At 48.0% G+C, this 17,649-nt stretch overlaps 1 protein-coding gene across 1 annotated transcript in view; it reads left to right on the plus strand.

Annotated features, from left to right (window-relative positions):
* Positions 1 to 17,649, plus strand: part of LOC147748759 (uncharacterized) — a 39,837-nt gene that overhangs the window by 12,573 nt on the left and 9,615 nt on the right. The window contains exons 2-3 of the mRNA XM_086928418.1: positions 8,667 to 8,774; positions 11,476 to 11,583. Coding sequence (XP_086784544.1) covers positions 8,667 to 8,774; positions 11,476 to 11,583 — 216 coding nt within the window. The remainder of the gene's footprint in view (positions 1 to 8,666; positions 8,775 to 11,475; positions 11,584 to 17,649) is intronic.

Below are 17,649 nucleotides of genomic sequence, written 5' to 3' on the forward strand. Positions count from 1 at the left end.
GAGCGAGTTGACCTCTGGTACCTGGCGGACCAATTCAGCAGCTGCCCCGACTCCTGGACAGGTAAAAGGACGCAGAGACGCGCAAGACCACGTGTGGGTCTCCGGACGGCTGCAACTAGGCTGGAGAGTTGAAGGACCGACTGTGAGCGCTGGGACCGTAAACTCTACCGCTGAGACACCGGTGCTGGCCCGCCCCATGGAAGATTTCCCTGGGGACTTGGTGGGGCCCAGAAATCTCCCGCTCTGCACCATAGACCTGTCCAAGCCAAGGCCCCTGGTGGATGCAACAACCCCTGAGGAGAATCCTGAGGTGGGATTTGTGCTTGTGCTGCATCACCTGCAGAGCAGAGAGCGGGACCTCGTCCATTCACGCCCAGAGGAGCACACCTGAAGGCCCACTGGGCCGACAGAGCATTGGGCCTGCAGCAGGGAGTGCAGAGCATTTTCATTCCTGAGAACAAGCCCAGAGGGACCAACCCAGACAAGAAGGTGAGGAGAGGGGGGGAGCAGCTGCAGAACTAGTGGATGGGGCCCCCCAGTGATATACTGACCTGATAAGTGGGCCCCAGGGTGGACGGCAGGGGCCCCTCTCCTGTGCCCATGAGTGCACTGGGGAATGCCCCAAAAGCTTCAGTAATTCATATCCGGATCAAGCCTTACATCAAGACAGATGCCTTGCTTCAGCCCCTTGAGTCCCCTGGCCCTTGTTGCCTAAACCAGGCCTGCCCTCTCGCGCCTGCATATAGGGGAATAGGAAAGGCCTGAGCATCCAGACACTGACCATGGCAGGGGGCAGATCACCCTTCCCTGTTGACCTCCCTCCATGCGGTGACCGATCCGGGGGTCCGCATCCTTTCTGGGCACCTCCGAACCCCCCCCAGCCTACGGACCCCCCCCCAGCCTTCAATTCAAAGCCACAGGCACACCTCCGTCTGCTCCAGCCCCTGGCTTGTCCTTTGCCTATCACCAGCGAGTGGGGTTGGACCTACTGCCTCCCCGCCATGGCTTCGGGGAAAACTAAGAGAGGCAGGATGGTGAAGGGCATGCTTCTCTGCCCATCGGAGGCATACACAGGAGACCTGGCCCCCTCTAAGAGCTGCGAGGAACCAGCAGATGCCACTCAACCAGAAGCATTTGTCTCCGGGGCATCGCTTCCAGGGCAGAGGGAAAGGACATTGTCGCCTTCGTATCTGAACTATTTAGAGCAATCCTGGATGCTGGCCCGAGGTAGAAATCAAGATAGACCATGCACACAGGGTCGGACCTCAGAGAGGTCCGGATGGACCTCCCCCAGACATCCTGGCTTGCGTCCATGATTTTACACTCAAGAAGGAACTCCTAAGGGCTGCCAGGGACAAACATCCAATCCAGTATCTAGGCCAGTCTACCCTCCTGTATCAGGATTTGGCAGCGTTTACCCTTCAGAAGCGTAATGCCTTTCGGCCGGTAACCTCCCACCTTAGAGAGCTGGGGGTGTCCTACTCCTCGGGACATCCCTTTTGAATGTTTTTTTGCTTAGAGGGCAAGCTCCACCACCTTCCCTCTCTGTACGAGGTTTGCTGTATACTCAACCTGAAGGACTCTTTCCCGGAGGGTCCCGGCACCAGGAGGGGAGGCAGTGAGAGAAGGGGGCCTCACGGTCCTGGGGGCCCATGATCTCCCCCACCTGGACTCTGACCAGACCCTGACACCATCTCTAGGGAGAGGGGGACAGTCCTGGTTACCCTAGCAGGAGACTCAGAGGGGGCGATGGCTACATGATCTGCAACGCTCCTACCACTTACACTCGTTCTCTATGAACTTCCATTCTTTTCCTCTTTGGGGGTTCAGAGGTGGGGGAGTGCACAAAGATTCCTCCCTACCTTTGGTATTCCATAGAGACACCCATCCTGGACAATGCTCCTCTCTTGAAAAATATGAGTTATTTGTTTAATTTGGCCATTAGGTCCTTTTCTTATGGGGACTTGTTGGACCTGGTGACTAGACACGCTTGCACATCCCACATCTATTGTACCACATTGACTCAATGGCCCACGCCCTTGGCACAGACGGAGCAACTTGAAGATTACATGACTGACCACTTAGTGATTCTCACACTCAATGTTAAGGACCTAAACCAATATGCTGAAGCAGAGCTCTATCCTCTCCTATCTAGAAAACTCTGGGGCACACATAAATTCACCTTCTACCCAAAGATCAGCATGGACTCCGCTCAACGGCATTCCCCTATTAGTTTTTCTTGTCTCCCCTGACTAAAACGGCTGGTGTTGCGATCCTGGTCTCTAAGACATTCCCTCGTAAGGTGGGGCTTTAACAGGCAGAGATTAAGGGCAGACTTCTAGTATCCTCTCTACACGTAGGATCTAGCAACCTCACAGTGGGCACCATATACTCCCCCAGCAAAGGACAGGAACCCTTTCTTCGCAAAGCAGTGTCTAAAATCATGGGTACACATTGAAGGATGGTGCTTCTGGGGGAGGACTTGAATCTGATATTCAATGCCAACCTGGACAGATCAGCACAATGCCACAGACAGGCAGGGACACTCTCGGTAGCGGTAGAGTCCTGGCTGGGCAGCATGGGCTTGATAGACCTTTTGAGCCACACACAATCTTGGGGTTTGGCTAGATGCCACTCTTAGCTATCAGGAGCATACCAAGAAATTAGCAGGTACTTGCTTTGGCCTACTCCGAGGGTTTAAACCCTTGTTGGGGTTCCTTGATCCTTCTATCCGCCAGACGATAGTACAGGCGGCCATCCTGTCCAGATTGGACTATGCTAATTCGCTCCTGTTAGGGGCAAATAAGGCAGGAACGAATTGTCTGCAGCGTGTTTAGACCGCAGCAGCTCGTGTCCTGCTGAGGCTCCCTAGAACTTGAACTGGGGCGATTTGCCACCTTCATTGGCTGCCATTGACGAAAATAATCAAATTTAAAACTCTGTGCCTGACTTTTGAAATCTTAAACTTCTCCTCCCCTGAGATCCTTTCCAAATTACTGGTACCCTACGTTCCTATGCGTCAACTACGATCAGCTGGGCAACACCTAGCTATGGTCCTCTGAGTGAAGCGTCTCCGATCTGGTGGACGATCTTTTCGCTGTTTGCGGGTAAATTGTGGAATTCCTTTCCTATGCAGATTTGTTGTCTGGACAGCTTGATGTCTTTCCGTAAGGCCGCGAAGATCTTTCTCTTTCCAGTGCCTTAATCCTGTATCTCATCAGTGACACTGCTACTAGCGCTGTGACACCTCTTCGCTGAGATAGCTGCGCGCTATATAAATGATTTAAATTAACTTAACACCCTGACTCCCAAAATTCCACCTTCTACTCTCATGCTCACAAAACTTATGCTTGTATGCTTGACTTGACTACTTTTTGGACACTCTGGAAGTGGCCTCCATGGTCCAATCAACAGAGATTGAACCCTGTTTGCTTTCTGACCACACCGCTGTGACAGTGACCCTTGCTGTGCCGAGGTCTAACCCACCCCTCAGAACCTGTAAACTGAAAGATTTCTTGCTCTACCACCCTGAGGTATTAGCCCAGATCACCACAACAATCCAGGACGATCTGGTAATTAACGATACCCTTGAAATCTCAATTGCCACTCTGTGGGATGCCTTAAAAGCTTTGGTTGGAGAAGAATTTATAGCTATAGATTTGGCGGACAATAGAATCCGACATGAGAAGAGGGGGAGCATGTCCTGCCAGGTGGCAGAACTAGAACATATACATAAGAGAACAGGGGCCCCTAGGACCTCTAGACAGCTCGAGACTGCCCAAGCTCAACTAGCTGGACTGCATGTGGACAGTGCAGAACACGCAGCCCTTAGGCTCCGGCATAGGTTTTACATAGGGGACAACCAGCATTGTCGCCTCCTGGCAAGCTGTCTTTGATGCCAACACCAAGTGACAGGGGTTCCAAAGGTCCTGGACAGGGTGGGACCCAAATGGACCGATGATGCACACATAGTTGAACCATTTCTGGAATATTACCAGACTCTTTACACAGCACAAGACCTTCCACCGGACGCAATCCCTGAATATCTCAAGGCGTCTACTACTGCCACCCTGACGTCCATGCAAGCGGCGGAGCTAAAACACCCAATCCGAATAGACTAAGTCATCTCTAGCATGTCCCACCTGAAGCTATCCAAGTTCCTGGGGCCAGCTGGATTACCATCCTCCTTTTATAAGACATTCTGCCACAGTTTAGACCCTATTCTTACCAGGCTTTTTAACGTAATTGGAGACAAATGGTCACTTCCCCCTTCAATGCTCCGAGCAGCAATAGTAGTAAATCCCAGACTTGGGAAGGACAGGACTCACTGTTCTTATTATCATCCCATCTCCCTCTTGAGCTCTTTAAAGGCATTCTTGCTGCTAGGCTTAATCCCCTCCTCCCAGGCATCATAGGTCCGATCTGGCTGGATTTGATCCCCAACGCAGTGTAGTGACAATACAAGAATGATCCTGTACATAATTGATAAAGCCCAAAGATATGCCCAAGAAAGAATGCTCTTGGCAGTTGAAACAGAGAAAGCTTTCAACAGGGTACAATGGCCCTATTTGGAGGCAGCCTTCACCCTTTTTGGCATAGGGGATCACTTTCAAAAGTGGAGTCTTAGTAGCTACACTCAACCAACAGCCGTAGTTGGCATCAACAGCTGCTGTTCCTCCGCCCCTAACCATATCACTAGAGGGACCAGGCAGGGGTGCCCCTTGTCGCCCCTGCTGTTCAGCCTGTACATAGAACCCATGGCCCAAAAAGTATATTCCAACTCACAGATAAAAAGGTGTCCAATGCGGAGGAGAATTGCACTCCATCGGCCTTTGCCCAGATGATGTCAAAGCCTCATTGGAGGAGCCCCCCGCTTCACTGCCAGCTTTCTTAGCAGCACTGGAGTCATTTGGTCAGACATCAGGCTTTACGGTAAATATCCAAAAATCGCATGCCCTCAACCTACCCTCTGGCCACAGATGTTAGAGAATTTGCAAAAGGCCCTGCCCAAACAGTGGGCCCCGGTATCAATCCCATATCTAGGCCTCCAGATAACTGCTGCCATCACTGACACTATTAGGCTTAACTAGCAAAAGCTAACTCACCAGATCAAATCCGAACTGTGTCAGTTGTGGTCATACTCTCTCTCTCTTTTTTTTTTTTTTAAATTTTTGAAAACCTTTATTGTGCACAGAAACAGTACAAATACGGGCCCACAACCATCCGGCCGGCCACAAACTCTCGTGTAGCACCAGTGCATGCAATACGGCGACAAGGTACTGCGGCTTGGCAATGATTACGGTATTAGAGCAAACTGGAAAACGCCGCGGTACCCAGGCACAGGAGCAATGTAGGTTAATTTTAAATTTTTGTGCGAGCATTAAGGTCAGGTCATAATATTCCGTACTTAATCAATGAAAAAAGGAGAGCAAGGTCCATGCAGGGGGGACTTGACAAGAAACATCATCATCAGGCAATTCGATTCATAACATGCAAGTCCCGACCAGAGGATGGCAACAAAATAGTCAGTCCACAGGAAGCTGCCTCAACAACCCATCTGTATACACACCGCCACCCATCCCCCAGCACGCCTAGCACGGGCCAAAGAAAGAAGGGAAAAATCATAAAAGAGCAAAAAAAGGCACCATAGAAAAGAACCTCAAACTAAAAGTTAACCCCCCACCCTACACACATGCAGAGGCTATGGCCTACCCCCCCCCAGCAGAGTGTCTGTCGCCCCATAAACCCGAAATATAGTGAGAGAAAAGAAAGGGTAGAAGAGAAAGCGAAAGAGAAAATAAAAATAAAAAGTACAATCCACTGATTTAGGGAGTAGGAACAGAAATCCGTCCCTGAACTCCCATAAGGGAAGATCTGGGAGGAGGATACATTATACACACTTACGAACTCCGCCGGTCCAATAAACATTCCCCGCCCCATTAGCAACATTAGATTGAGCATCAATAAGCAAGCAATTGGGGAGAGTCAATGTACAGTTCGCGGCAAAACAGGCCAAATCCGAGGTCCACCCCACCTCCACCCACCCGCCCGGTCACCAAACAAAGAGAGTCACCTAGCCCTGGCCAGATCTGGAACTCTGGAGAACAGGAGAAAATGGCTGCTCGAAGGAGGGGGGAGGTGCATACACGAAGAAAGAATGGCGTCCGGTCCCAGGAAAGAAATCCCCCTCGGTCTCAGTCGTATCTAGCATAGTCCCTCCGTGAAAGTCACGAGGCAAGGCGGTCAAAATCCAGAACAAGTATGCTGGTACTGAAGCAGGAGGACAGGACACTAGCAGCCAATTCCCCGTCATCTCGAAGGATCTCACACAGTCAAGCACTGGGCAGGGGGGAAACACTGTATCGGTGACAGTACTAGGAAGTGGCAACACTCCGCCACCAGCCGCAGCAATAGTTACTGTATCAGCCACTGCTTCTCTCTGAGACAATGTTGCGGTAGTATGCTGCGAGAGCTCCTGGCCGGAGTTTTGAAGGAGACAGTCCCCTCGCTTCTGGCTGGAAGTTTGAGTGCATACATCGAGTCGTGACCCCAGCGCGCTATAGCCATTATTCATCGCTGCTCGTAACTCACCCAGGGCCGCCATCACGTCTGCGAGGGTGGGTTCAGGCTGTGGAGCACCCATGTCGGCAGTTCTGTTGGAAAGTTATACACCGACCCCTCTCCCGTCGGGGAGCTAGCTGCTTGCAAGGGTGATGCGTGGGTTTACTTTTAGCAGCAAACCGCCATCTTGTCCGCTTCCCAGTGAGATAGTGCGGGGGGAGATCCAGTGAGGCAGCGGGGCGCGATCAGGCAGCTATCAGCCGTCCCCTGGCTAGCGTTCCGCGGTCCAGTCGAAAACAGTGCTGGAAGGTCTGCAATTGCGTGGCGAGGTGCTCGGAGCCGGGCAGGGCGTACCATCATCAGCCAGAGTGACTTGGGGAACGGTGCATGGCGGCCGAGAACAAAGGACCCGCTGGTCCGGCACCTCCGTCCTCCGTCACCGTGTCAGCCCAGGACGTGCACAGTGGTGGCTGTCGGCAGGCAACGCACAGACCGCGGCACCACAGGGAAGAGCTGTTCTGTCGCACCACCCCCGCAGCAGAGCAATCACGGAAGGGGACGTGAGGTCCGCGACTCGTTGCGGTGCAAGCTGGGTCCCGGGCCGGGGCTCATCCGTCCACTGCTGCGGATCCCGGGCGGGTGGAGGGGCCGGCGGAACACCGGTAGCTTCAGCTACGTTGCCCGCACCTTTCAGGACAAGAACTGGAAAGCAAGGCAGTCAGGATCGTGGTGCGGGAATCCGGGGCCGGCGGAGCCGAAGGCTGCACGTCCGCTCAGGTCGCCATCTTGGCTCCTCCCTTCCATACTCTCTCTCTTGGCTAGGACTAATACTAGCAATTAAAATGACAATCCTCCCCAGGCTCTCTCGCTAAAAAGAAATTAATGGATGTGTGGGCAGATAAGCATCCTCGTATCTGTAGAGCCCTCAGCTACCGCTCCCCAGATGAGGGTGGCCTGGGAGACAACAACCTTGTTCACTATTACCAGGTCACCTAATCAAGGGTTTTAGTGGAATGGTCACATGCAGAATCAGAAACAAAATGTTTGTTTAAGGACTGAGCTCTGGCTGGCCAGGCACCGTGGCGCATCCCATACCTCCATAAAGAAGCACAGTCCAGATCACTTCCTCTTGCCCATTACCAAGGCTTTGCTGGCAGTCTGGGACAGCTTAGCAACACAGAGGGGTCTCATGACCTTTCCCTCGCCACTTACCCCCATAGTCAAGATCCCAGATTTTCAACCAGGCACCCACAATCCCTCATTCCAAGTATGGGTACATGCAGGATGCAGGTTGGTGGGCCACCTGTTCGACTTGAAAGGTCCACTCCCCTTCGCGACCCTCTGTTCAGAATGTGTCCCCGCTGAAATGGAGCATTGGCACTACACTCAGATCTGACACTGGGTATTGCACCCCACTATTTGCCCTGGTGCAGAGCGGCAACTTACCCCCTTCGAGAGCTGGCTTGTGTCGAGGTCATCCAACAAGTACCTGGTCTCAGACCTATACTGCCTGATCAATTCACCTACAGAGGTCTCCAAATCCAAGAGCCAAACAGGATGGGAATCAGAAATAGTCAAGGAGTTTACAACATTACAATGGGGCTACATTTACTACACGGCGCGACACACCACGCATAGCATGGCCAGTATGGTGACTGCCACAAAGATCGTCACATACTGGTACTACACACCCCACCAGATTCATAAATACAACCAGTCTAAATCTCGTGATTGATGGTGGCACTGTGGATCCTGAGGTACACTCCTACACATTTTATGGGAATGCCCAAAGGTTAGCTCCTATTGTACACCGGTGCTCATTGAAATTGACACTGATTTGGACACATCCCAGCCCTTCACCATTACTTCTCTATCTCACTCTTATGGTCACCAGGTTCAGGGGGTGGACGGGCAGGGGAAGGGGGGTGGTAGACGCTGGCAATTGTTATGGTACACTGCAAGTGTAATCAGCTCACACAAATTTGAAGTACTCTGCTCGGAAAATTATTTTGCTCAATGGTTCATTGTGAAGGAAAGGATGTTTGATATGGATGTTTACTGCTGAACGAATTTCAGTAAAGGTTTTGACTTTTTTCATTCTTTAGGATTTCAAACAGTGGGATGGAGCAAGTTACAAAAAATTGGTGACCAACACCCCTAGCATGAGCACAAGTGCGCTTGCTGTCCGTTGGAAACAGTGGCCAAACATTAAGGTATGCAATCTAGTCAATATTATCCACATTCTCCAAACACAAGGGTAGTGGATCACTGAGACTTCACAATTCACTTGGTCCTAGGTGAACCTGTGGGCCATTGCTCAATTCATTTGTACCAACCTGTAAGTGAATGCACAATGATGTCCTAAACAGTTAATGTGCATATTTTAGTCCCATAGACCACTGGTGTTAAAGTCACACATATGTCAAGCCTATTTGGAGACCAAATGCAAACAACTGCACCTTTCACCTAGTTAGGCATCGTAAACAATTCACACAAGCAACATGTTTTTCTTCTAGTGTGTTTCTGAAACTTACCTAAAGTATATAACATATTGATGGGTGCTTACGTAAGAATAGATGAGAGGTACTTTTCTTTCTATCAATTTAAAAATGTGGTTTTCTCTTAATGGTTTTCAAACTTTTTTTAATAATAATAAGTGAACTCCCCCTTACCCAGTTTTGTATTTGATACTAACTTTTATTAAAAATGTCCATACAAACAGTATAGTTTTTCTTCTGCTCACAAATCATGAGAACAGTGTCAATGAAGTTCATAGATAAAGGAGCAGCTTTGGGGGTCAAAAGGAAAATTTCCATGGCATCTCTGTACTTCTCTATTTTGGCCTCGTCATTCTTCCTTTCACCCTCCCCTCCAAGGGAGATGAAGATAGTTTCAGTTTGCTGAGGTAAAGTTAGTTCTTCCAATCACTAATCTGGGTGTAAGCCAGCTACTGGTTAATAACACTGAAGATCTGTTCCTTTGCTTGTTTGAAAACAAGAATATACAGGCCTCATACTCCAGAACATTGCAACAGCCTAGAAGCCTAGGGCACTGTGGACGATGAGATATTATTGAGTTGCCTTGAGGAGTTAGTGTTTCCAGTGCTAAATTTGTAAAGAAAGAAATTGCCCGGGACCTTCTTAGGAGGCCAATGTAGATTACATCAATCATACCCCCTGCCTGTGCTGCCAGTGACAGTGCCATTTCAAGTACAAACCATCATACTTCTTCTTTTCTGACAATTCAGAATATCCCAGGCAATTCAAAGCAGTAGCAAATAATGTTCATTTTGATTGTATATTGAATTGTGAAACAACTGTTGTTGAGCTCATTTCAAAAGTAGACAGATACCATCGACATGTGGTGGACTGTCGTAAGTGCCGGTGTTGATCATAAGTGCAGGCGTCGAGCACCAGAAACCACCAGCTCAGATTAAGCACTGGTTTCAACCTTGAAATTATTTTGGTCATTCCTCTCCAGATGCAGCCAAAAGGTCTGAATTGGGTCCATGAAATCAACACCACAAATGGATTTTTTTTAGAATAATACGGTCATACCGTCTGTGCTTGCTCTTCAGTGTTTACTTGTATTCATTGATACTGCTCTAGAAATAGCACCAGGTGAACCTACGGATCTAAGCTGATGATATTCAAATCTACTTTCAGCTCGAAAAAATGCTGGTGAATCAAGTTGACCTACACATAAGATGATAGGAGAATGTGTGAAATAGGTCTAACCACTGGCAATACCTCAAGGTAGCACTCCAACCCACTTCTTTTGCCCTTCCCTGCCAACTCTGATTAGACACAGCCATATGCACATCAGTTTTGACCCTGCTCAAATAGAAATAGTCCAGCCTGAACTGCAAAGCCAGGTCCTCTCTGAACCAGAATACCAGCAACCCAAGACCTGTTTCACCCTGATTGAGGTCTTCAATTGGGTGTAGCATTGTGTAAGTAAAGTCATAACTCGGGATGCCTGTCATGCTTCCATGGCATCCTTGTTGATGCTGAGTGTTTTTGGGATTACTGGAAGGGGGCATGGTTTTTATTCTTTGAATATTTTTATCATGAGTCCTGCTCCTTCTTGCACCTGTGACCAACAGTGGTAATTGTAACATGCTTTAGGATCTTCTCAAGGTACGCCACATGTAGAGGTAATTTAGTTACTACCGCTTTTAAAAAGATCGCTGCAAATACCTTATGATGAGAGGAACGTAGTGAATCCTCCACTGGAGGATTTTCCTCTTGTTGAGAGACTACCACCAGAATTAACTTAAGGTAAATTAGGTAAATATGGCAGAGATAATTATCATTTTATTTCCTTCAACAAGTGAATACTTAGAAATGCAGTATATGCAGCACTGAAAATCGAATTATTTCCCTTTACCACGCACTTCTACTTTTCCCACTGTGTTGTCCTCCTAAAATATGTTTTTACCAACTGTTTGTATAATAGAACGTAAACTCTCTCTAGTACAATGGTGTCTCATGTCAAAATGTGAAATGTGGATTCAGTTTGCACATTGTATCTTACATTTATAAAAAAAACAATTCATGAATATCAATACATTGTTTAAGACTTGTTTGTAGAACATGACTGGAACATCTGACAATTAGTTCTGTGACACACCACTGTGATTAAATTTACTGGAATAATGAATAATTCACACATATATAAAAGAAATGTCCCTGGCAACAATTCGATATGCTTCCGAAGACTTAAAATTAAGCTTAAAAATAAGTTCAAATTATGCTTCAAATTAATTGTTATCCACTCAATCAGATTTGAAGTACTCCATTCGGAGAATTATTTTGCTAGATCGGCCAGTGTGTAATAGAGGACGTTTGGTATGGTTTCACATTTGCTTAAGAACACATTTGAGTTAAGGTTTTGACTGTTTTTATTCTTTAGGATTTCAAACAATGGGATGGAACATGTTATAGAATATTGTTGACCGAGACCTCTAGCACAAGCCCAAGTACTCTTGCTGTCCGACCGAAAGAATGGTCAAACCTTAAGGTATGGAATCCATCCAATATTACCCACATTCTCTGAACACAGGGTAGTGGCTCACTTAGACTGCACAACTTACCTTGTTCTAAGTGCCACTGGGGGCCTTTGCACAATTCATTAGTGACAATAAGCAAGTGAACACGCAATGATGTTATACACAATAAATGTGCATATTTTAGTCCCATAAACCAAAGGCATCGAAGTCACACATATGTCAAGCTTCTTTGGAGATCAAATGCAAACAACTGTACCATTCACTTAGTTGTGCACCCTTAAATTCATGCAAGCAAGACATGTTTTTGCTTCTGCAATGTTTTTCTAAACTAACCTAAAGTGTATAAAACATTGATGGGTGCTCAAGTAAGAACGTCTGAAATATATATTTCAGATACATTTTTATTACAAACTTCCATACACACAGTACAGTTTTTCTTCTGTTTACACCACGGGGCTCTTGCCTTACACCACCTAGCTGCCGGGGCTTGTCAGAGGTGGACTCCCTGTCCCAGTGTGCACTGCCCCATACAGAGGAGCCAAGGACAGCACTCTAGCGCTTTTAAGAACATCTTCATTCCCCCGACGCGGGACGCGTGCGGGCCAAGGGCGGGCCCATCCTTTCCCATCATTGCCAGGAAGAGACAGGGCAGGGCCAACCCCTTGCATTCGGTTCAGGACAGCAGCGTGAAGAGTCATGTCCTATTTTGCAAGATACTGTAACTCTCACATTTGTTTCCCCGCTGGTCTATGGCTAGCTTTTATTAGCCCCTCACTCTGTGATTTGGCACAGACTTTTTTGGGTAGGACACTGAATTGGATATTTGTCCCTCCCTGGACAATTGATTAACTGAATTGAACTAATTACAAGTTGTGTCCATTTTGTTAATCCTGCTGTCTCTCTATTGTGAGTATTCTGAAGGACTACTTGTTTTGTAGTTGTTATATTGGACGGGCCCTAGCTTCTTGGTGACACCTAAACTCCAGCTGCCTAAGCATTCTTAATTACTCCCTCATGATATTTATCCAGTAAAATAGTGACCAGATTCGGAGTAGTGATTGTTACTTGCCCGCACCAGTGAGAGATGGGGAAAAGGGAAGCTACTGAGGGCACGTGGCAGCCCAAACGGGCAAGAAAGCAAAAAAATCCACCAAACCGCTGAAGCACAGAGGCAACAATTGCATCATGGATCGCATTGATTGCCTGATAAGTGAATGCGAAGGTGCCTTAGTTGCCTCACCAGGCCCGATCCCTGTCCTGCCATTAGACAACCATCCACCAGTTTCACCAGCCCCAGTGGCTCACCTTGCATCCCGGATATGTTCAGAAGATTACCAACCAAAGCGACTTTGATGAGCAAACAAGGGGGAACCGTCTTATACTGTGAGGGTCCACTACCATACCCTTAAGTTCCATTATAAACCTTATAAGCCAGCCCGAGCCTGCACCTGAGTGCACCAACAGGTTCTCCCCCCTTTCTGATCTGATTGATGACTCGTTGGACCATCAGTCCGCAGAAGGCCTAGGCGAACCAGTATCTGCACCTGTCTCTTACCATGGGTGTAAGAACCAATGCTCTTATCAGCTCATCAGCGACCTTAGAACCGTGGTAGGGACTTTAATATCTATGATTGATGGGCTTACTACTTTGGTCAAACAACTGCTACAGAATGACAAGCAACCTCAACTGCCCATTGAGCCCTCCCAAGGAACACTCAACCATCCAACTAGTACAGGACCCTCTTTACTTTTGTCTGGTAAATCGGAAGGGGTTTGCGTTCCCCACAGGCAACCCTTTCCACACTGTGCTGTTATTTCTCAAACCCAAGGACCAGCCTACCAAAATGCCACTCCTACTAACTATTTTCCCACTGTAATGTCCAGAAACAGCCCTTCCAAACACTTAGGGGTAAGAAGTATAATCTCTCACCAAGACTCAGTACATTCAAACCACTACAGGACAAAGCCGTACTTACCACCCCCTACTAACTCAGCATTAGTTCAGAAAATTCATATGGTCAATGTCCCCAAACTTAACGGGAGTGTGGGGTATGAGGGAGAAGATGCACTAACCAACAAAGCGATTAATTGGATTTGTCACGTCAGGTGATGTCGTTCTGTGATCTGTGACGATGTTATCAGGGCAAGAAGACTTACATTCCCTGATCAACCCTATGACTGTATTGAACTAATTCTTAAGGGTGCAGGTCTGTCTGAGGGTCTACTTGCTTTGGAATATCGCACTTGCTTCCCTGATGATTCTCAAATCCAATGTAAGAGCTAGAGACCACAAATGCAAAGAGCTGTTGGCTCCTTTGCTGACCCTGGTGAGTCTATCTGAGTTCTCATTTAGATATGAATGATTGACTCCAAGGGGAGGAGTGTTATAATGCTGTGCCTTTTCCCTCACACAAAACAAACATGCTCATGAGGGCTAGTCCACCAACCATTCAGAGAAGTACCTTAGGGCTGGAGGAAGAAAGTACACAGGAGGGAGGGGTGGGAGGATCTTATTTCACTTCCAGAGAGCCCGACCCTGGTAGAAACATCAACCGCCATGTAATCATGCTGTCTCCCACCAGCACCTGTCCCGCTAGCCCAGGATCTGATTTGCTTCCCAGATCAGAACTTGACCAACAGCTTAGAATAGTCTCCTGGAATGTGGCAGGGTTAAGATGCAAAATGTCACTCCCTCACTGGAACACCTTAATTGAGGGATTTGACATTTGTATTTTCCAAGAGACCTGGAGCCTGGTACCCTTGGTCAAATCTGGGTATGCATGCTATTGCTCTCCAGTGACTATTAGAGGAAGAGGGCGCCCATCAGGGGGGTTGATAATATGGGTGGGGAACGCGTTGGGATATCAGATCACCCTCCTCCCAAGCCCCAGTCCTGATATCTTAGGGGTCCACATTAAAGGTCCTAATGGGGGCATTTCCATCGACCTATTTAACATCTATGTGAGGGGAACCAAAGGGGGGAGACCTTCACCCACGCTCACACTTCTGGAAGAGGAGTTACATAGGTGCCCATCCCATTCAAGACTAATATTAGCACGCAATTTCAACACCTCTTTTGAGCCCCTAGACATAGAGGACTTCATGTTGTTGAATGAAGATGGCTGTAGATGGGCTGTCCCCCAATTAGACCTTCCTCCAGTTAGGAAATGGACAAAGCTGGCACTCCAAAAGAATGCCCTAAGCGCAGAATTTCTGCTAAGAGCAGTGGATGGAAGACCCCCCTCGGATGGGTTGGGTGTAAACATGTTCAATAGGGCCAGCGGTCCATCCCCGATCGACTACATCCTCCTCGACATGGGGCTTTGGAGGAATGTGATCGATTTAAATGTGGGTGTTACAACAGACAGTGATCATAATTCTCTCTTTCTCATTATGAAGCCCCTGTCGGATCATCTCCCTACCTCTATGAGAGGCGCCCATATGAGTAACACCAAGGAGGTTCATCAGTCATACTACAGGTGTGCACTAAGATGGCGGAAGATAGTCTTACAGGAAGATCAGATCAGGAACATACATAACGACTTGGAAGCTGGCACTATTGAGCTTCAATCTCTGGCCACATGTCCAGGTAGCAAGGATGAGATAGTTACGATCCATGCACGTATCTTTGCTCACCTCAGCTCCCACTTCATTGATTCAAGAACAGACAGAAGGCCAAGCACTTCAAAAGGGGGAACAGTATTGTGGTACACAAAGGATTGTAAACGTGCAAGCTCAAATCTAGCTTAAGCCATCCAAAGTAAAAGATGGTGATTTAATCAAAGCCTCAAGGAAGAGCTATAAGTCAACCTTGCATCAGGCGAGATGGGCCTGGGATGAATCCCAGTGGCAGCAATTAAAGGAAGCATGCACGGGTAAAGATTCCAAATCTTTCTGGTCGATAGTTGCCTGGGGTAACCAAGAAGGGGCCCAATCACCACCCACTTATATTACGGGCCAGGCCTGGTTCGATCATTTCTTGAATCTTTTTTCGGCTTCTGGGGAGAAGCCCACTATGGAGGAAGCTGGGCCCCTTATCCAGCACTCGACAAACGAGTTCTTTACTCTGAACGAGATCAAGTCCTCTCTAAGGAGAATAATACGATCTAAGGCAGCAGGGCCTGATGGCATACCAGGGGACTTTTTCTTATCAGATATTCCTAGCTGGGCTAAGTACATCTTACACCTGTCCAATGCTCTGGCCAATGGTGCTCCAGTTCCAGGGCCATGGAAGGGGGCCGAGGTAGTCCCAATTTATAAAAAAAAAGGGGACAGAAGCAAACCTTCAAATTACAGGCCTATCAGCTAGCTAGAAGCCCTCCAAATGGTCTTCTGTAGAGCCCTTCTGCACAAAATACAGGCTTGGGAGGAAGAAAATGCAATCTTATCCCAATACCAAGCAGGTTTTAGGGAAATGACGGGAGTATCGACCACGTATTTCGTCTCCTGCTCCTCTACTGGAAAGTGGTTGTGATCAGTCGAGCAGTCTTTATCTAGCTTTTATTGGTTTAAAGACTGCCTTCTACTTAGTTCCCAGGCATAGGTTATGGCTTGTGCTTAATGACATGGGGATTCCGCCACCTATTCTCAGCTTGCTAGTTCGATTGCATGTGGGGAACCATGCACTTGTCAGGTGGGGGCCAGAGGAACAACTTACAGAGCATATCCAAGTTAGTAGGAGCGTGCACCAAGGTTGAGTTTTGGCTCCCACCCTTTTTTCACTGTACATGAACGGGGTGGTCAGTTTTCTGTAACAAGAACCTGCAGACGCATCAACCTTGCTTGCAGACGATACCCCGCTGGTGTCCAAGACTCCAGCGGGACTTCAGCCTCTGCTCAATAGATTTCAATTGTTCTGTGATACCAGGGGTTTGGTTATTAACTCTACCAAAACCAAATGCATGGCCTTTAATCTGCATAAGTCCTTCAAAGGCAGCGTAGTGCTAGATGGGTTCCCCATGGAAAGAGTCGGTAACTTCGACTACCTGGGTGTCCGCCTTTCAGACAGAATGTCCTGGAATCCTCAGGTAACCAAGATGTTACTGGGCCACAAGCATGTCACAGGAGTACTAGGGAGGGAACATTGCTGCTCACATAGTAGACCGGTCACTGCCGCCTCGCAGGTCTAGGATCTGAAGGCGGTTAGTGCAGCGCTGTATGGCGCAGAGTTGTGGGGCTTTAATTACACACTTGAGCTTAGTACCTCTGAGAATAAATTTCTCAGGAACCTCGTGTTGCTTCCCCAAACTACCCTGCTCACACCACTAATGCTTGATATGGGCAGATGCACTATTAGTGACAGAGCGAAGCTCAGCCCGCTGCTTTACTGGGCACACATTATGAGGACACCAGAGCTACTGCCCTTTGCGGAAGCCCTTGGAGAGGTTGCCCATCTTGACACGTGCAATAAGGTAGGGTGGATTAAAAATTTCAGGAATTTGGTGTCAGATGTCGGGCTCAAGGGTCTTTGGGACAAGCCAAATCCCACCCTGCTACAAAAAGAGGTCCAGAAACAATACTACTGGAAATGGGTGGAGCAACATGAGCTTCCGAAGCCTACTCTGGGGAAACTTAAAGAGGAATTTTTGCTCCATAAACAGGTTAGATCATTGGAACCCGATCTACACATAATCCAGGTCCCCAGGACAGAATGCTATACATTCACTTCGGGTTTGATACCCTTCCTGTGGGCGAGGTTTCAGCTAAGTGGACCCCAACTCTTCAAGTTTAAGCAATTGCCCCGGTTGCAACGCCCCAGTGAAGTCCGTAGCCCATGTGCTGTTTGCATGTTCTGCTTATATGCAGCCCGACTGCGATGCACTTCGCATACTGAAGTCAGATGCCAGGCCCCTTTTTGGCTAAGTTCCTAAACCACATGTAGGGCATTAGAAAGAAGACACTTATGAGATCATCTTAGTAATGGCTAGGTTGACTCGTAGTTGGAGTTGCCTTTTGGGTTCCAGTGACTAAACTTAGGTTACCCCCACGTGTTTTAGACGTTGCACAAGCACTTTATTGTAGATTGATTTCATAACCTGATTGCTAGGGTTGGACCTTAAGGTCAACCACGTGACATT

The sequence above is a fragment of the Lissotriton vulgaris genome, chromosome 1_1, assembly GCF_964263255.1.
Source record: "Lissotriton vulgaris chromosome 1_1, aLisVul1.2, whole genome shotgun sequence".
NCBI lineage: Eukaryota > Metazoa > Chordata > Amphibia > Caudata > Salamandridae > Lissotriton > Lissotriton vulgaris.